Source organism: Xenopus laevis, chromosome 3S (genome assembly GCF_017654675.1).
Source record: "Xenopus laevis strain J_2021 chromosome 3S, Xenopus_laevis_v10.1, whole genome shotgun sequence".
In the NCBI taxonomy this organism is placed as follows: Eukaryota; Metazoa; Chordata; class Amphibia; order Anura; family Pipidae; genus Xenopus; species Xenopus laevis.
In genome coordinates this window covers 47291817-47313316 of record NC_054376.1, presented here as the reverse complement: position 1 = coordinate 47313316, position 21500 = coordinate 47291817, and the positions used below count along the sequence as shown (strand labels likewise).

The window sequence follows — 21500 nt, the reverse complement described above, 5'->3', positions numbered from 1 at the left end:
GGCTTTAACGGCATGGCATTGAAGCCCTAATACTAGCCAGATCAGGAGTTTCAAAAAAAAAAGCTATACCGACCTTACTAAGGGCACGCATCTACCACAGGGTATGCCAAAGACCCACGAAGGTAGCCTATTGTTATTCCTTCAGGAGGGTTTAGACACAGGGCAGGCACTCAGCTCACTGAAGGTTCAGGTATCAGCCTTATCCATCCTTTTTCAGCAGCAGCAGCTTGCAATGCTGCCCAACATCAAGACCTTCCTCCAGGGAGCATTGAGGATCATGATTACATAGGTCATGCAATCCCTCCCTGGGATCTCAATATGGTACTTTCCATATTGCAGGAGCAACCATTCAAACCATTCGAGTTTCAGAACTAGCAGCTCTATCCGGTCATCCATCGTTTTTGATTTTTCACAAGGACAAGGCGGTATTGAGACCTACCCGGTGGTGTCAGAATTCCATCTTAATCAGGACCTGGTGGTTCCTTCATTTTTTCCTGAACCAAAGACAAAGTTGGAACAGAAGTTACACTACCTAGATGTGGTTTGTCCTTTCAGAACATACATGAGGGCTACCAAGAGCATAAGGACAACCTCTTTGTCTTACCAGAAGGACCACGGAAAAGCCTTAAGGCATCTAAGACCACCATTGCCAAGATGGATTAGGTCAGAGATCTTGAAGGCATATGAGGTACAAGGTAAGGCCACACCCTTCCGGGACTAGCTCATTCTACTCGTTCGCTCAGCACTTCTTGGGCGGTTCGCCACCAGGCTTCAGCAGAACAGGTAGGGCTGCAGTGTGGTCATCCACACACACACCTTTTCCAAATTCTACAAGGTCCATACATTTGCCTCAGCCGAAGCGAGCTTCGGGAGGAAAGTGTTGCAGGCGGTTATTCCCTGAAAACTAGGAGTAAAAAGTCCCGCCCTCATGGATAGCTTTGGGTCGTCCCCATGGTGCCTGTGTCCCCCAATCTAGGCAAGAGAAAATAGATTTTTGTACTTATTAAATCCTTTTCTCTTGTCCTACATTGGGGGACACAGGCCTTCCCTCCCTGTATTAGTTCAAGTTAACGTTGATCAGTTAATATCATATATAACTGTTATTGTTCAAATGCCAACAAGTTCAAACAGCAGGTAGTTCATACCATGCTTCGCTTGCATTGGGGAGGTGCTCCTTCTCTTCACATGGGCAATTGGTAGGGCTAGTCATCTCTTCTTCGGTCAGAAAACTGAGGATTGAGGAGGTAGGCGGGGATGAAACCCAGAGCACTAGGAGGAGGAGCCAATTTAACCTTTTAGTGTCCTTTCTCCAAGCAACAGGATCTTCATCCCCATGGTGCCTGTGTCCCCCAATGTAGGACAAGAGAAAAGGATTTAACAGTAAGTACAAAAATCTATTTTCTTAGAGTGCCAACATATTACGCAGTGCTGAATCTCAGCATATTGGTATTACTGTATATAAAAATGATAAAAACCAAGGCTCTCTACACTCATCCTCCTTCACACACCTAATGTCAAATTTTACAAATGAAATACTAAGTAAACTAAAAATAAAGTGTTTGCTCTTCTGCAATACAAAATCAGTAAATAACCTGTAAAACACATCCTTAGTGCTTAGTGATGTCACTTATATTAAATAACTATTCAAGGTTGTATTTTATTAAAATAGGAGGATATTAGAATATTCGTGGAGTCCTGTGGCCTGTATAAATGCACTTGTCCTTGAACATTTATTTCATCATAGTCTCCCCTAAGAGCCCCATATATTACAATAGATTCATGGAGCTTAGTGATGTCAATATACATACCACTGGAGCTGTCACACAGGCTATGAGTAGATTGTTCCACAGTCTTTTCCTGCAATGTTGAATCTGCTTCACGTGCCTCTTCCGCACTGTTATCCACTGAAATATTGACTTCTCGGGTCGATGTCTGAATAAGTTGAGGAACATCATCTGCTATCTGTTGAGATAGTAGTTTTTCTGATTTGTGTGTTGTAGTGTCAAAGTTTTCACCATGGCTTGGCTGTGGGTAATTTATCTCTTCTCTAATTTGTGGTTCACATTTCTGCAAAATGCCTAGTTCTTCGTTTTTGTTTCCTTCAAGTACTGGGCTCTCAATATGATCAGACCATTTAGCTACAGATATAGTTTTCTCTATGCACTCCTGTTTTCTTTCTTCCAAAGGACGCATATCATTAGCAAGCACTTTAAGAGTTGGCGGCTGCTGCTGGGTATCATCAATAATACCGGACACATTTTCTGATTCTTCTACCACTTCAACATTTTGCTGCTTATTTAACTGTAAGTCATCTGACACAATGATATTTTCTTTCATTTGTGCACTACATTCTGTAACTTCTAATGATGGCAGAGCTTGTGATCCATCCCCTAACTGTACCTTAAAACATTCATTGCATTTATCTTGAGGCATCTGTTTCAGTTTATTTTCCACAGGGAACACCGCAAAATCTGTCTTGCCCTCAAGTGTAATAGGGACTACTTTTTCCTTTTGCATTCCTGAATGAGTACATTTATTATTTTCAAGTGGCACTGGAAGGATTTTGCTGTTGTTCTGCACCAAATTTATATCTGGATTGTTCCCTACTACTGCAACCTGCTGCTCCTGTGCCACAGACTGGCAAACATTTGATATAAAGTGCACTGCATCTTCCTTTTCTCCAATGGAAATATGGATTTTCTTTGGGGCCAGAGGTACATTTCCTTCATCTAATGAAGCAGAGAGCAGTGGTGCAAAAAGTATAACTGGCTTGCTGTAGTCAGATTTGAGGTCTTCAGTGTTACGCTTCTTATCAAAGTGCTCCCCTAATACAGTTTGGTCTTCTTGTCTCTTTGCCTTCTCCAAAGCAACTTTAGAATGATCAGTCTCTATCTGTTTATCTATATTATCTGTGTTACATTCAGATTTGCCAGATTGTTGAGCGATATTGAATAATATGGGCACAGGATGACTTACATTCATAGTTTTGCGGCTACTGACCTCAGAAGATCCTGCACATGACTCCACTTCCATTGGCTCTTCCTCAGGCTCAGACTGTTCTACATCTAAAACATTTAAATGTTGAGTTTGTGTCTCCGACAGAGCAAGATTCAAGTTAGTCCCCTCTTCCATTGTCTGATCTTCTGCCACTCTGTTATCACAGGGAGTTTCAGGGACCTCTTCTATGGATGCATCAGGTTGACTTTCAGCCGTTAAATTTAGTTTTGCTTCCATTACATTTTGATCTAAAATACTCAGCGATGAATCAGAATTTAAGGATGGAATGAGAACAACCTGGCTTGCAGAATCATATGTAAGATCAATACATTCAGGCCTGTTATTTCCCATTTTTGTCTCAACAGTTGCAGAGGAAACAGTTGTGCTTTCTTTAATACTAATGGATGTTTCTTCCATGACCGCAGCCATGGACATCTTAGAAACTGTGGTATTTTCTTTCTTTAGATCAATGTTTATAACTGCTACTGACTCTTTTGCATTTTTGAGGAGCTGGCACCCATGACCCACATCTTCTTCAATCTGTGTGGCTCTATTTTCATCTTCTGCATCTTTTTTATAGTCTGTATCGGTGACTTCACTAGGTTCACTAGTGGACAACTCCAGGTTGCTCAAATCTCCTGTCATTGACTGGGAAATCATTGAGTCCAGCTCGGTGACTTCCTGTATCAATTCTGGTTCCTTTGGTTTTTCATCATCTGGGAACACTGGGGTTTTAGTTTTGTCTCTGGATAGATTTGTTTCAAGACTTGGGGTTGCCATAAAATTATCCTGCACAATATTAAACACACATATGGGAAAAAAATAGGTTAAACTGCTTGCCAAAGTATATCACCTAACCCACAGAAAATCCATATTAAACCCAAGATGCCTTATATTAAAAGGTATATTGTAATAATCACAGATTTACTACTATTAACTATAAATGACTTTCAGTACATATCTCTTGCACGGTCAGTAGAGTTATGGAAAACATAAAATACAAATATCTCTTTTTACATGAGAAAGGTCTGGCTGAGAAGGTACAACAAAGGAACTTGGCACAAATGCAGGGACACTTTGGCACAATGGTGTAGAGACTTGAGGCACTGTCAGGAAAGAAGAATCCTTAGGTTCATTAGGTTCTTCTTGCAACTTTCTTTTCAGGTCATATTTTGGGGTAGTTTTTTCGATTACCTCCGCTAAGAAAGAGAAAAATAAAGGAGAATGTGTATACTTAAGGCACAGGCATAAATACTGGCCAGAAATATTGTTTGGGGTAATGTAGCAAAGGAAGCACAGACTGTACAGGTCATTTCAACAGCTGAACCATTAAATATGATCTCAAGTTAATATGGGATTTGCAATTTAAATGAATTGCCTCAAGATTCTGTGTAGTAGATACAGCTTATTTCCCAACATTGGAGAAGTACCAACTATTTTTTTGTGCCCCCATTAATTCTCTATTCCTAATTTTGAGAAATAGAGAAATAATTTGACTGCAATTAGTAGTTAATATTTTCCTAGATCAATAAAATCACTCTTTTCCATTGATGGGGGGGGGGGATTAGACCTCCCATAGAGGCAGACAGAAGGAGGAAAAAGAGAGGTCCCAGTCCTACCCTAATTCTGGGTTGGGCTAAGAAATGTGATATTTCTTGATGCCGAGTTAAAAATATAATACTTCTGCCATTGGCTCAATTAATTGAGAGCTGCCAAATTATGATTATACGAAAAGAAAAACAGGCATAGTTTGAATGGCTTCGATATTACAGTTAGAATAAAGTATGAAACTTCTTAGACAGTCTAAAAGCAGAAGATTGGCTAGAGTTCCAGAAGAAAAAAAGTTGCCAACCCTAATACCTAATGAGGTACTATTACCTAATACATGAGCCAATTGCAGACTTGTAGCATATATGCCTCTGAACGATTATACAATTTGGGTATTTTAGCAGAGGTGAATCCCAGTATCCTAGTCTATGTTAAGGTCAAGGCATGGTGATAAATAGCACTGTGTCATTGCCCTAGAGCTGGGGCCAGGCGTTGTCAATCTCAGTCTGCAGTGAAATGCAGGCTGAGAACCTGCTCCTCTGCCTGGAACACTGCCTCCACTCGGGTGCAGGCAGGATTACGGCGCAAAATGCATAATCTCGCATTTTGCCACCAGAAAGGATGCAATGTTTTGGGCGCAGAGCAGCAGTGGGTTCTCAGCCTGCATTTCTTTGCAGGGTAAGATCTGCAAAACCTGGCTCCAGCCTAAGTGAACAGAAAGATCTTTGGCAAATACTGAGCAGTAGGCATAGCGAAGACATAATCAGCTCACAGAGAGATAAGAGAATTTACCGTTTTCCGCCTCCTGCTCTGTGGGGGAGCTGGGTATTATAATAGGGGTAGGCTGGACAGCATCTTGGGAAGGAGAAACCAGATCTGAAAAAATTCTATATAAATAAGAGCGAGAGACAAAGAAATTATCGACTGCATTGTGCTTTTGCACATATACACATATATAACATTAACATTATCTAATTTTATCTAGGGACATTTGGGATGCCGTGTGTCTCAAATCCATTCTGTATACAAAATTATCCCTAGCACACAGAATGAATGTCTCTCATAGTATATAAGTATTTGGGACTATATACAAAGATAAACAAGTATACAAAAGACTTATTTCTATTAAAGAATGAGAACAAAATCTGGTTAGTGCATAAAAGGATGTCATTATATTACAAACTCCATTCTGTGCATTTTACCAATCAATCTGTCTCACAAATCTATAACATCCATGTAACAGACGCACTTATGTGTAGAGTTACTTACAGAATGAATTCTATAAAAAAAAAAAAACTTGTTACAGAAAGCAAGATTTTATAGTACAGGATTCATTATTTCCACAAAACGAAAGCTCAGTTTCACAAAAAGTTGGCAGCTCTGCTCCACATGGCTGCATCATCCCTTAAAAGGGCTGCTGTTAAACACTACACTAATTGGAAGTTCTTACAAATGGCTGAGAAATATAATGCTGCACCGATAATGATTGTAGAGAAAAGTATGCAAAACATAAATATGATACTTTTAGGTGATATGGCTATTCCTATTGTAGTAACCTGCTTGTGTGGCCATTTTGGTTAAGGGCATTCGTGCTGTTCTGCCATTGTCTTATGATTCAGATTCCGGTTTCCCTCTTCCTGTCTAAGATGAGAGCAATTAGGGGCAGGCCACACCTACCTGCCATGTTGTAATAAATGTACCAGAAGTTACTTTGCTTGTCTGGCTGTTTTACCTGAACTAACACAGCAGAATCATTTAATACACTACCAGCCAGTTTATCACAATTATTATCTTGCAGCCTAACCCATCATAGGCCTAATATCCCTTCAATAACACCTGACAAACTCTCAGAGTCAGTAATAAGCTAACAATTGTTAGACTCCAATTTCTCTTCCTAGCTGTACTCTTGCACCAGTTATCTTTTAGCAGTCTCTTAATAATGTGCTCAGCTATAGATCAACTACTACATAATAGACGTGGGATTGATCTAGGGTTGCCACCTGTCTAGATTTCACCCGGACATCCTGGTTTTTGAAAGGGCTGTCTGGCTGAAGTCTAGGGTTGGCACCTTTTTTTTTCTGGTACAAACGGACAGGGGAAGGGCCAGTGATGTAGCAGGGCATGTGACATCAGGGACAGGACAGATTATGTGGCAATCAGCGATTGTCATTTACTTCAGTGTCCTGTTTGGATTTCATAATTTGGAAATCAGGACTTTTCATCCAGACAGCCCTTTCAAAAACCGGGATGTCCGGGTGAAATCTGGACAGGTGGCAACCCTAGATCAGTCCCACATCTCACGCTAAACCTATTATGTAGTGGTTGAACTATAGCTAAGCACATTATTAAGAGACTGCTTAAAGCTAACTGGTACAAGGTTACAGATAGGAGGAGACATTGGAGCCTAACAATCATATTAAAAACGTATAACTGACAGAGTTTGTCAAATGTTATTGAAGGGAGATTAGGCCTATTATAATGATGAGTTAGCCTGCAAGATTATAAGTGTGATAAACTGTCTGGTAGTGGATTAAACGATTCTGCCATGTTAGTTCAGGCAAAACAGCCAGACAAGCACAGTAACTTCTGGACTACATTTATTACAACATGGCAGGTAGGTGTGGCCTGTCCCATTATTGCTCTCAGCTTAGACAGGAAGAGGGAAACAGGAACAGGAATGAATCCTAAGACAATGGCAAAACAGCAGGAATGTCCTTAACCAAAATGGCCACACAAGCAGGTTACTACAATAAGAATAGCCATATCACCTAAAAGTATCATATTTATGTTTTGCATACTTTTCTTTCTCTAGAATTATTATCAGCGCAGCATTACATTTCTAAGAACTTCCAATAAGAAACCTGTAGTGTTTAACAGCAGCCCTTTTAAGGGATGATGCAGCCATGTGGATTAGAGCTGGCAACTTTTCATCTTGTTTGTTATATGGCGGTAAGCTTTGTTCTTATTGGTTCAGTAATGTGACTGACAGTATTGCTTCACAGAATGGATATTTTATCTGTTTTGTGAAATTGAGTTTATATTTTGTGGAAAGAATGAATCCTGTACTATAAAATCTTGCTTTCTGTCACAAATATCTATTTTGTCATTCAAATCTAGATTGGCATGCACTATTTATACTATTATATATTCTGTCCAAGTTTTTCTTACATAATTTATTCTGTAAGTAACTTTGCATATTAGTATGTCTGTTACATGGATGTTATACATTTGTGAGACAGATTGCTTGTTAAAATGTACAGAATGGTGTTTGTAATATAATGACATCCTTTTGTTCAATAACCAGATTTAGTTCTCATTCTATAATAGAAATAAGTCTTTTGTATATTTTTTTATCTGTGTATGGTCACAAATACGTATATACCATGAGAGACATTAATTCTGTGTATTAGGGATAGTTTTTTATACAGAATGGATTTGGGACAAATGGCAGCCCATAAGATCATTATTAGCACACAAGAATTGTGTTTATTTATCTTGAATTAATTTACAGTAATTATGTTTCTATTTTAATGAAACATATTCCTGTCTTCCAGTATTAAAAGATTGAGATGGAACATCTTGTTCACAAATTGCACAATGCAAGCACCACACTATTAGGCATATTTTAAATATATTAACATATCTGAACATGTATACCATGCGTATATAAAAAGTTGCAGTTAAAGCATTTAAGTCAATAGGCCTTACTTGGAGGCATTCCCTGGTAGAAGACTGGCCTGCCCAGAAAGATGGAGTAGGCGCAAACTGTCTGCAGGTGTAGAAACCACCTTGTATGTAAGAGGATGGGTCTGTGAATCTGTAAAGAAACCAAAAAGGAAAGCAACCATGCCAAATAGTTTGAATGGGTCTGACTTCTTGTCATCACAATATGGGCACAGACACGCCAAGTAACTTTCTGTATTACTTGGAGAATATTTAGCAAGAAGAGTTGAAGGACTATTGCTACTTTAGAATGCAATTTAAATATATTAGCCTTTGCATGTCCATGTCAGGTCTTACAAATTATGGAAACACAAACAGTACTTAAGGGCAAACTAAAGTACTAAGGAAAGCAGTGCAGGGATTTTGACTGTTGTCAATTTGAATTCATGGTGCCTTCCTACATACATCAGTCCTATACATACAAAACGGCTTTTGGTATCGCCTTTTTACTTTGCAGATTCTTGCTGTCTGGCCAATAACTTTTCGCAGCATGTATCAGTGGCAGGGAGTTTACACAAAGAGGTGCCGAGTGATACGTGTTCCCAGCATGTGACAGTGCTGACGTGGCTAGGGCAAGCAAGGAGATACCAAGTGAGTATATGTATCAGAATGGAAAACTAGAGATTGCCACAGTCCAACAGAGCGAATTTCTTCTATTTTTTAATTAATTTTGTATGGTATTTTAGGGACATTTGTCAATGGGTGAAACTGAGAGTTCACCCTTTTAAAAATACATGCAAAAAGAGTGCGGTGGAATTTCATTCTGGTACACTGTGGCAAGCTCTGCTTCACCTTTCGAAGCAGGGGAAGCATTGGCAGTGACAGGACCACATCTAGCGAAAACAGGAAAGAACCGAGCAGGTGGACGAAGAGTCAGCGCAAGTTTGGGACAACTATCCGGCACAGTGGAAAAGTCCTGCAGAAAGCTCCTCATCTGAGCTGCTGTGTGGTGCCTGATTGGGCGTAATAGGTCTAATCAGCCTAAGGCCGGCCCTGACTCCAGGGAGGGGCAAGTGCCCTCCCTTGCCCCTATGTGAGAACGCCCATGGCATGGGGAAAGTCAGAAAATTTGGCACCCCCAGTGAATCTACATTTCCTTCTCTGTTAATAGCAATATGGTGGGTAACTATAAATATTTAAAAACAAAGAAAAAAAAAAAAAGACTGGCACATCTAAGTGATGCTCTAGAATATCAGACTGCAGCTGAATAAGTGACAGGCTTTATGGAAACCATGTGAGATAGATATAGAGATATTTTTTTTTTTTTTTTTTTTTTTGAGATCAGCTGTAATGACCTATTGACTATTAACTCTAATTGGATTTGTCATTAAGGGGATGGCCTGCAGTTCTCTATTATGCTTAGTCATATCAAGTCCAGGAACAAAGAATTAAGCCTTCATTAAAACCTGTTTATCTATGATGATAAAGTTATAGATTATAAAGGTATAAATATTAAGATTCCTCAATAGAAACAAGTTTGCTTTGGAATATGCAACAGATAGCAAGGCTCTGTGCTTGGGCCATTGTTATTCTCCCTGTACACTCAGGTGCAAATTCACTAACATTCGTAGTTTCGCAGGCGCAACTTCGCCGCGCTTCGCCAGGCGTAGTTTCGCCAGCGCTCCGCAAATTCACTAAAATCCGACTTTTTTGAAACAATCCCTATCTACTCTATTGCGCTTCGCCAGGTCTGAGGTGGCGAAGGAAGTCTAGCGTAATAGGTAGCGTTCAATACACTGCGCAAGTTAGTGAATTTGCGTAGTTACGTTGCTAGCGAAAATTCGCCAGGCGTAAGGGTGCGAAGTAACACTAGCGAAACTACGCCAGCGTTCGTTAGTGAATTTGCGCAGTAACGAAAATGCCAAACGCTAGCGAATTAACACTAGCGAACGGCGCTTAGTGAATTTGCCCCTCTGTCTTTAGATCTCATACATTCATTTGGCTTTAAAAATCATCTGTATGATGAAGTATATCTAAATATACCGCTTCAAGAACAGCTGAAACTGAGAATAAAATCTGTTACTGCTTCCTATCAATTTTTAACTGGATGAATCAACACCACCTCAAATTGAACCTAACAAAAACTGAACTCATCATCTCTCCACCTAAACCTGGTCCTACTCCCTCCTTTACTATCTCTGTCGATCGCATGCTCATTAACCCTGTTTACTCGACTTGTTTGACACCAATGTTAAAACCTGCCACTTTTTCTTATATTGCCAAAACCCATCCTTTTTTTGTACCAGTTAGTTCTATAAATGTATTGTTCTGCTGTACAGCACTGCATACATAAGTAGCTCTATATAAATAAGATTATACATACAATGCTTTTAATAGTAACTGACTGCCCCACACGAGCACCCACATACAAAGATAATCAAGAGAAATGCAATTATCATTATTATTATTATTATATTATTAGTGGTAGAAGGTGGTATGTAATCTGTAATTTCGAGAACCAATCTTATATCTGTAGTCTTTTTAGTATCCACAGTAGCAGGATCATAATCACTTATTTATGTTGGATATATACATATTGCTCACCTGTAACATCTTCTTGACCAAACAGATCTTCTTGAGTGGAGGGAATGTCAGAACCCTCCATGTCTTGCTCCTTGGTTTGCAGGCAACCTGATCTTTCTTTGTATTCATCATCATGTTTGACAGGAGATCCTTTCTGGAGATCCATGTCTATATCCACATTTGCAGCAAGGCATATTTTTTCTCCAGAGGAATCTGATGATGTTTTATCTTCCACTACTTTCTCCTGCTTTCTAAAAAGAACACATTTATCAAGTTTATCAAAAACTGTGTAGTCATTACATTCAGAAAAAATTAATGGATTTTATTTTACCATTATCTCCAATGGAAATATTCAAATAGACTATATGGATAATATAGTATTTTTATCTTCTTAGTTTCTATGAAGGTGTTACTAATTTAGCTTATCCTGCTTACTCTGCTATTGTCTCAGGCTGTCTGGCAACAAACTTGCTTATTACCTCCCTTAGAACCATCTTTCCTTTATAATCCCATTCCAAAAAATAAACAGAGGTGCCATCTTAATGGTCAACAAGCTTTCATATTCTAAGAAATTTTAGATGGAATGTTCCTGGTTTAGCATTAATATAACCAACCTCCTGAGCTTGATTATAAACTGCACAGAGAAATAACATAGCATAGGTTCCCCCTCTGTATTAAGTACAATTGTGTTGGAAAATGTATGCACATAGGTACTCTATAAAACAGAAGTTAAATAAAATATATAACATGGCTGCAGGTCAGTCATGTCTTCTCTAGATTGTAGAGGGAAAAATCACTGCTGGGTATGCTCAGCTTTTTATTCTAAAAAAAAACTATTTTTATTACATGATTTTGTAAACATAGGCCTTGAACTACCTTTCAGGGTCTTTCTCAAAAGTATTCTTTGCAGGTGTATCTTTTAATACTTCACCACTGTCACAGCAATCTGTTTAAAAAAAAAAATTTGAAAGGTATTAAAATAATTCTCTGGCACATTAATCACAAAACTCAAATTGTGCACTGAGAAAATCACCTTTAAAAACATCTGGGACACACTAAACAGTAAGATATTTAAAGGAACATTTCACACAAAAAATATAATTTAGTTTCTTGCAGATTGTAATCTATGCAAAGCAGCCATCAGTATTTATTTTATTATGTATTTGCCTTCCAATTCTGACTTTCTTCAATCTGAAATGTAAAATACTATCCCACTCATAGCATTATTTTTATTTCCACACCCTATCCTACTTTTCTGTTAATATGGCTTTCAAAACTTTAGCTTGGCGACCCTGGTGTCCAGGTTATAATCCAAACCAAGGCAAATCCTTGCAGGCATCTGGCCAATTAGCAGCGTCTTTTTTTTTTCATTTCCTCATCTGCAGATGAGACACTGGCAGATAGGGTTTTTCAACATGCCTGATCTCTGAATCCAACAGATATCCAGAGTACATAGCTATCGGTCTGTAGGCTACCATATATGTACCAAATATCACATGAAACCTTTTGGGTCATAGTATCAGCGTGTGTACAGCCATCTTAAGAATACTACTGACCACATCATATTAAAAGTGGATTGTAAAATTGAACCAACTGCTTGATTACAACTGGTTTTGAAAATTACAAATTACACAGGCTCAGGTCATAGTTTTGTTCCATAAGAAGATAAAGACTATATGGTAAAGTCACCAGTACCTTCTTGATTACATTCAGTTGTCGGGTGTGTGATCTGTAATTGCAATCTTGAGGCATCCTTATTATATGAGCTATGTCCTTCCAAATCCTGGCTTTGAGATAGCTCCAAGGCACCAAATCCCAACTGGGATGTGCCAGAGTCTAAAATGGAAGAAAACCATTATTTCATAAATCAATGCCAATTATGCAGATTTACAGCTGAGAGTTAGCCTCTATAACCATATAGTATTTTATAGAAGAATTGTGAACTTTGTATAAATTAAACAAATGTCAAGTCACTTTGACTGTGGGTTTCTAATATCTTTCAGTCCTGCTCTTAGTCAATGGTGTATGCATAGGGTATACCCACAAATAAGCATAAATTTATCAGAATTTCCCCATCCACTTAACCCACATTTCCTAAAGTGAGTAAAACCACAAACCATGCATCATTAGGACAAGTCAGACAGACAAAAACAAAAGTCTGACAAACAAGTATTTGAATAAAAGCAGAAAGGGTGCACAGGGACAATCAGATTTACATTCAGTTATCATTTACCTACCCTAACCAGATACAATTGGGTCCTTAAATTATGACTAATTATAAATATGGTCTGTACCAAGCAAACAGAGACCTATACCATTAGGAAACATGTATACCTTATTAATGCAAGCGGAAATGCAGTGTGCAGCATGCCTGCACTAATACGCTAAAAGCAAGTAATAAAAATGGCAGCTACAAGAGCTTTCATACTGGGTAAGCAAACAAAAGCAGGTTTGCACTTCAGTGCTTTCTGATTATGCATATATTTTCTTAATATTACTGACACATTGATTTTAAAGTGTCAATATTTTTAAGACATTTATGGTTTTACCTTCAGGCTGAAGTGATTGTGTAGTGCATTCTGCATCTCGTTCTTGGTCATGGTCATGGTCACACTCTAACCGACTTAGAAAAATAGAATTGTCATATATACAGCGTGTTGACATGCTCAAGGCAAACAATGTGGCAGGCATAGCATGTAATAAGAGGATACATACAAAAAGTTATAATATATATGTAAACTATTCTATTCATAAAATGCGTGCAATTAAAAATGGCTACTCTATTTGAAATATGTGTCTAAGCAAGAAAGAACTGTTGCAGATAATTGTAAGACAAAATTAAAAGCTTACTCTGAGGACCATCCTTGAGGAGCCCATAGGAAGTGTTAAATTGTTCCATATGGCTGCCTGCAGGTGGTATCATGTCAATTCTATGCCATAGGAATAATTAATATGACCCAACTTTCATAGAGATTTTATTTGCTCTTTAAGATGCATTGGTCAGAAGATAATGAAAAAACATCTTATTTTAAAGCCATCTCTAACTGACCAAAAACAATAGTCATTTATGGGCCTATTTATCAAAAATTTTTAAAATGTCACACAATTCCAACTGACACTCAATTTGTTCACAACATTTTTTTGGCAAGTTTTTTTATAAAGTGAAAAAAAAGTCAAGTTTAACTAAAGTTCCTGATGTATGAAAAACCTTAATATTTTGTATCAATCAATCTCATTTAAAAGGGTTGCCATCACAAAAAATAAAAGTATGTATTTGTTTCGCCAGTTGTCAGATACTTGTTATTTATTGGAATTGTTCACGCTAAACATACCTCAAATATTTGAGTTTTAGAATTTCTAATTTGAATTTGTGATTTTTTTTTTTAGTACAAAAACCTCACATTGTGGAAAAAATTACATCCAAATGTTACTTAATCACTCCTTTAGTGTGACATTGCATAAACTAGTCCGCTATTTCTCTAGTTCAGGTATCCCCAACCTTTTCCCCCGTGAGCCACATTCAAATGTAAGAAGGGTTGGGGAGCAACATAAACATGAAAATAGTTCCTGAGGATGCCAACGAAGGGCTGTGATTGGCTATTTGGTAGCCCCTATGTGGACTAGAAGCCTACAGAAAGCTCTATTTGGCGATGCAACTGTTTTTTATGCAACCAAAAGTTTGCTCCAAGCCTGGAATTGAAAAATAAGCACCTGCTTTGAAGCCACTGGGAGCAACATCCAAGGGATTGGGGAGCAACATGTTGCTCACGAGCTACTGGTTGGGGATCACTGCTCTAGTTGCTGTTTCTTATATTTACACAATTACACAGATCTCATTATACATTAAGGTTTAATTGGTAAGTGTAATTTAATTAACCACCCTCTGCTCCTCCCACAATTTCTTGGAAGAACCTAGTACCTAGAATAGTGTTACTATTAGTGCTATTAAATGCATGTTGCAGTGCTGCACTAAATGCATTTAAAAATTATATAGCAGTTTAAATCAAATCAGTGAAGCACTTCTAGCTGCATTTTCCAAACGACCCTCAATTTTCAAGTGATCTGTTAACCCTAAACTAGAACCTGTAAAATTCAAGTACTTAAATTCACTGCTCACCACAAGAAACCTGTAGATATTTTGTATCTTTCCATATTAAAAAAAATAAGCAGAAGACATTTTTAACACAATCAATATTTATTCAGTTCGTTCAACACAAACGTGTATTGCCCCTTCAAGGTAACGTTTTGTCAAGTATTTAATTCACTTTAAAAATTAGAATACCTTTTTATGTTGCTGGGGCAAGTAACCCGTTCAATTACTTGGCTCAGAGCATCATCAGTGTCTGGCATGCGAGATGTTTCTATAGAATATTTGATAACACAAGATGTTTAAATAAATACAATGAATATAAAAACTTAATATACATATTACTATTATTAATTTATAAAATTTTAAAAATTTATAAAAATTTTTATAAAATAACTATATTTTGTTTTTATCTTAATATACTGAACAAACATAGGCTCTAAGTTTTATGAACAAGATCGTGCCATGATTACTGCTACTAACAGCAAGAAAAACAACACTGGATTGCCACTTCACTTCCCAAAAATACCTTGGCTTTAGAAAATGTAGAAATGTACTATGTCCCTGAGCTCAAATTATTATGGTTCTCATTTTTCTTAAAGTAACTCTCTCAACAGAACATAAACAATGATGTAAAGTTACATACAGAATATCTAAGATCACATATATTATTTGTTTAAATGGCAATAGTGTTCTTACATGAGGTAGTGAGAGGACATCCCTAAAATTGCTATGGGAGTTAAAAGCTTACCTCTAATAAATGCCCACTTATGTGCAGTTTCATGAGATAAGGTCTCTCAGTAAAAGGCTTTGCTAAATAATGATTTAATCATGCAGAGAAGGGGCAATGGCTAACTCTCATTCGGTAAAGTTTACTAAAGAAGTATGGCTGGGTATCTCCTTTTAAGAGATCAAAGAACTGATGTCTCAAGGCAGCTCAAGCCAGTGTCTATTCTCTGGTCTCGGTTTAAAAAAAAACAATTATCTTAAGCAACACCTAGAAAACATACTATATACTGTACTTTTATTTCTAGTACAGTACAGGTTGGATATAATTCCTTAATTTCAATATATCCTACAGGAAAATGATTACATGGAGGAATTATACTGATTTATGAACTGAAGAAATCAATGTTTTTTTTCCACATGACGAGCCTTGCACCTGTTGTTCCTTACCACCTAGCTCCCCCTACGTAGCACTGCTACTGCACTGAGAGGACTCCTGTTGGGCCCAGGTACTATTATACTCCCTGCCCCTCTAGTATTTTTGTCATCCTTAATAGCTAGATAACAAACATACGTTTACTTGAAATATCAAAGTGCTGTTTTTTTCTGTTCCCAAAACTGTAAGAACAGTTCTAAAGAAAGTGAGGTACTACTTTGCTCTCTTCTACATGGCATATTGACCTTACAAAGGATCTTAACCCTAAACCTGAATTGATGTAAACTTATTTACATTTTATTTTTAGTTTTAGACTCCTAATACCAGCGTTTTGGCTCAACTGAAAGTTAGCACCCCTATTGTTAAATGAATACCTGTCTAAAACTGCTAACATCTCCAAAAACACTCTGATTAAAATATCTTGGGATTTCTTCTAAGAAAATATGCAACGGCTCTACTTATTTTATAATATTTCAGTGTTTTATAGGCCACAACCATACACCATTCTAGATTATATATTGCAGAAAATAAATGCAAATAATTCAAACGTCAACTTCTGTGACATGTTTAAAGTGAAATTGCAAGTAACCCTAGTCTTTCACTGGAACAACCATAAATATTATAAAATAAAATATTATACTTTTGTATTGATTTATCATAAAAAACGCTTTTTTTTTATGCTCAGAAGAGAACATTTCACTGTGTCAATGCCAAACAAAATATTGTATAAATTATTTGTAGAATGTAGCAACACATAGATAAACTTTATAAATAACATTTATCATTAAGTAGAGGTGGAGTCTGATAACTGTATGTATCTGTAAGTATTTACCTAGATTGTTTTCATTCAGGCTCTCACAGATGTTGAGACCTTCTTTATCTGCAGCAGCATGTTTAATGCTCTGACAGCCTGGTACAAACTCCTATAATGATGTAAAAATCAGATATTTTAGCCCCAGTACCCCAATGCCTTTATTTTTTGCAGAACAAACTATATAATAAAAGTAGTCATATTTAAAAACTATACTTATCAATTGCAATTATATTAAACAAAAACCATACTTCAATACTTGTGCACCATAACTCATTTTATTTCTATGGCCACAGAAATGCTCCAAATTTTTATCAAAACCGAGAAGTGGGATAATAATGCACATGTTATTAAAGGGGAACTATCGCGAAAATGAAAATTGAATAAAAGCTTCCTCATACTGAAGTAAGAAACTTTCTAAACACAATCAATTAAAAATTCTGCATCATTTCGGAAATAATCAAGTTTATCTTTACTAACCCTCTCTCAGCATCTGTTTCTATTCATTCTGTCTTCATTCAGTATGCTGAAGTTAATATTAAATTTGCATTTTCACGATAGTTCGCCTTTAAAGATAATCTAAATATAAACATAGTTCTTGATAAAAGAAAACAAGGCAAAGGCAGTTGAAGGCACAAACACATATAAGGACAGTACAGAGTAAAGTGGTTTATTGTGTGTCCTCATTTTGTACTTTCAAGTACTTTACCCAGACACCTGGCATGACCACCACTGTTCACCAGCTTTTTCCAAACTGCAATTCTCTACAACCCTTAAAGGGGAACTAAACCCTAAAAAATAATGGCTACAAATGCCATATTTTATACACTGAACTTATTGCATCCACCGAAAGTTTCAGCTTCTCAATAGCAGCAATGATTCAGGACTTCAAACTTGTCATAGGGGGTCACCATTTTGGAAAGTGTCTGTGACACTCACATGCTCAGTGGGCTCTGAGCAGCTGTTGAGAAGCTAAGCTTAGGGGTCTTAAATTATCAAGCAGAAATTAGGTTGCTCTGTAATATAAGATGATACAGGGCTGATTATTAAATTATGATGCTAGTTGCACTGGTTTCTGTGTTCCCATGTGGTAATCATTTGTATTAATAACCAATCAGCCTCATATTTTGACATTTATATTCGAATGTGTACAGTATATAGTAATTGGGTCCCTAAGCTCAGTAAGTGACAGCAGCACAGAGCATGTGCAGTGATGAAGGGAAAAGAAGATGGGGAGCTACTGGGCATCTTTGGGGGCACAGATCTTAACTGCTAAAGGGTTGTGGTTGCCTTGGGCCGGTACAGAAGCCCAAAACATAATGTACAACATTCCTAGCTACTTCTTTAGTTAAGGTTTAGTTCTCCTTTAACTGTAAAAAAAGAGTGTTGCATTCTGCTAGCTGGAATGAAACATGTCTAAATTTTAAGAAACACTTAAAAAGTGGCTTTACAATGGCAGCAGACCAAGAATAACACAAACATGGATGATACACAGTAATTGATTAAGCATTCTTTAGAGGATGATGAACTAACTGCATTTACCGTATGACAGCAGCAGCAGAATAACTTTTGGTCTTTATTATGGCAGGCACATCATGTTCCACAAAGAATCACTGTGGGCTTGGCTGACCGTTTGCTCAAGGAAAATGAACAAAGTTTCCTGGAGAAACTATATTTTACAGAATACTATACTGGTCTGTTTAGAAAACTTGGGCAACTATTTAAACAGTAGATTCATTTTTCAAAAGCTGCTATACCAAAGCCCATGTGTCCCTCAAAGAAAAAAAATTATATTACAGGAAAATGATATCCCCCTTATAGCAGATGCCTACCAAAACTGGACTTTCAACTGGAGCTTGCAGATCTGGCAGATGGTGTGCTAGCAATCCAAAACGTGCACGGTCCAAATCATCTTCTGCCACCCCACTTTCAGGTTGAGAATCCTCCACTATAAGGCAAGGTGTATCCTGTTGTGAAAAGTCTGGGTCCAGCGGATTCCTTGAAGGGTCCATCTGCTAACCTATAACACAGAGTAGCAAGAAATGCATTGAAGACTTAGGATGCTGTATCTAGCAAAAAGATATGGATAAGGTATCCACTGGTATAATAAGGCAGCAGGGGCCAGAGGGGGGGCGGGCCCTGGCGCAGGACGCGCAGCCGGGCCCCCGCCCCCCTCAGTACACCCGGAAACTGGCCGGGAATATGCGCCACACATCAGCACGTGGACTGCCGGGGGGCCCTGAGGGGGTTCGGGCCCTGGCCCGCTCGCACCCCCAGCTCCCCCGGTAGTTCCGCCACTGGCAGAGGCCACAAAATATCAGATTAGTGTTTGTCCCTTTCTTTTCTCTGCCCTGGTGGCTCAGACTGTTGATACAATGTAAGACAAGGCAGATGATTCAAAGACTTCTCTTTGTTGGGGAAGACTTTGCAACATTGTTTAAAAAGTAACAAACAGGAGTTTGGCAAATGCTGCTTTTAGCAATTATTTTTTACAAATTACAATTTACAATTTTTTTACAACTTAAAAAGCACTAAACATTTTTAATAAATGCATATTGAGAACTTGCTTAAAATTATGTTTCTATTACTATGCTCCATTATTTGCCCACTAAATCAGCGTCGGACTGGGGGGTCTGGGCCCAACGGGGCTGCCACATGGGGCCCCCAACCCTCTCAGCCACCTTCACAAGCAAGACTCTGCCAGCAGTGAGCTGGTCCGTGCTGATGGGGCCCACTGGGTTTTTCCCGGGGTCCCACCGGCCCAGTCTGACCCTGCAGTAAATATCCAGGAGCTACTGGTGAAGTGACAGCATAGCTCATGTGTCTCCATAACCAATATCAAGATACTGTAAGCAGATATCATGGCGGATTTGCATGCGTGCAAACCGCTGGCGAGTCCTGAGGGGGTGCGTGCCCTGTGGCAGTCGCACCCCCAGTAGTTCCGCCACTGACTGTACATTATTTTATTAACATTATTATTATCATCATTAACATGTATTTACATAGCGCCAACATATTTTGCAGGGCTGAATATTTTAATTCTTTACTTAGGAATATATATATATATATATATATATATATATATATATATATATATATATATATATATATTGTATACATACAATTCAAGGAAATCGTTTTAATATAACACATAATACTGGCTATATTTCGATTTTAAAGTGTCAGTACCTGACATTTTATTTTAAAAACCTTTACCAGAAGCAGTCACTTATGTAGCCAATATAAATGCAATAAAGTTTTATATAGATGGCTGACTAGCCATTATTTTAAATATTTCCAATTATTAATACACGATTTATACTGACTGAGAGATGTGTTGGGATAGTTTAGAAGCAGGAGCAGAAAACAAGAGCAGAGCTGCCATTCACTCAGGAGACTGGGACAGAACATAAGAGACTTTATGGGCAGTGATATACACATAATAAAACTGATCTCCTAACAGAATAAATACACAGACAGGCAGTTGGCAGGTTTTCTTGGTGCAGTAGCCCCAGGTAACTATGCCCCTTACTGTAATAATACACATACATGCAGAGTCACACTCACATACAGAACAACACACACAAGCAGATTTAGCCACTCCCCCAAACTGAAGCAGAGCCATTTTCTAACACAGTCTCACTCTCACACACACACAGCTTCATGTGACCAGGCTGAGGCTCAGGAAATGTACAATGGAACAAGTTTCAGACAGCAGAAGCCTGGCAGTGAAATCTGCAATGTTATGAGACATAAGACAGGCACAGAATTAGCACTTACTTATAGAAGGTTGCTGCAGAACTCCTACATCACGCAGCCAGCACACGCTGCATCCTGCCCGAGAACCAAAGACAGCAAGGCTTATCCCTATTGGGCCATTGCACATAACCACCACACCCCCATCTCCCTACTGGACAGAACTAAAGGAAATCCCACCTCCATTTAAAAGTACAGCCTTGCAATGGTTACTGTTGCTAAGGGGCACAGCAGCCCAGGCCTCCCACTAGCCTGCAAGGAGCCAAAAGGCAGAGCTGAAGTCTTTAACCATTTTAGTGTCAGAATAAATGAGTTCTACCTTGTAAATTCTTTATCTAGCATATGCGCTCCACTATTCTACCTTGTTGCAGCAATCGTTCACATATAGTCAGACATTTTACCTCAAAATACAAGAGTAAAAGAACAATGTAACAAGTGTTAGTGAAAAGTGGGTGCGCGCTTTGCGCACAATCGCGCGCCCGTCCTCGTTTGCGCAGGCGCGTCCTCGTTTGCGCGCGGTTGCGCACTGCTGCGGCGGCTTAACCCCGCCCACTATTCTCATCTTCCATCACTCTCTCATCTGGTTACCTCCTGCTAACCCAGCCTGTTTCCAAATTTTCCACTATTCTTTCTTAAACTTTTTATTGCCTTGATTAGTATTTGACCTGCCTGGTAAATTACTTCTTATTGATAGCACCAGTCAGTTTTAGTCACCCCCAGGCAAACAACTGCCTGTAGTCCTGTACCCTTTTCTAACTCTGCCATAATAGTGTAGATAAAATATAGTCCCTGGAAAAGTATCCTCTTCTAGTGACTGTGAATAAAACTACCTGCCATTTCATCTGTTCATTGACTTACCTCACCTATGTACTCCCTGCACTCACTTTATTTGG

At 38.3% G+C, this 21500-nt stretch overlaps 1 protein-coding gene across 1 annotated transcript in view; it reads right to left on the bottom strand.

The window, feature by feature from the left end:
* Nucleotides 1–20668, bottom strand: part of tp53bp1.S (tumor protein p53 binding protein 1 S homeolog) — a gene marked incomplete in the record, with an annotated part of 54928 nt that extends 34260 nt beyond the window's left edge. The window contains 12 exon segments of the mRNA NM_001088602.1: nucleotides 1809–3786; nucleotides 4015–4196; nucleotides 5338–5432; nucleotides 8254–8362; nucleotides 10813–11042; nucleotides 11668–11737; nucleotides 12487–12627; nucleotides 13341–13414; nucleotides 15074–15152; nucleotides 16873–16963; nucleotides 18684–18871; nucleotides 20632–20668. Of these exon segments, the coding sequence (NP_001082071.1) occupies nucleotides 1809–3786; nucleotides 4015–4196; nucleotides 5338–5432; nucleotides 8254–8362; nucleotides 10813–11042; nucleotides 11668–11737; nucleotides 12487–12627; nucleotides 13341–13414; nucleotides 15074–15152; nucleotides 16873–16963; nucleotides 18684–18863 (3229 nt within the window).
* Nucleotides 20669–21500: the final 832 nt, after the last annotated feature.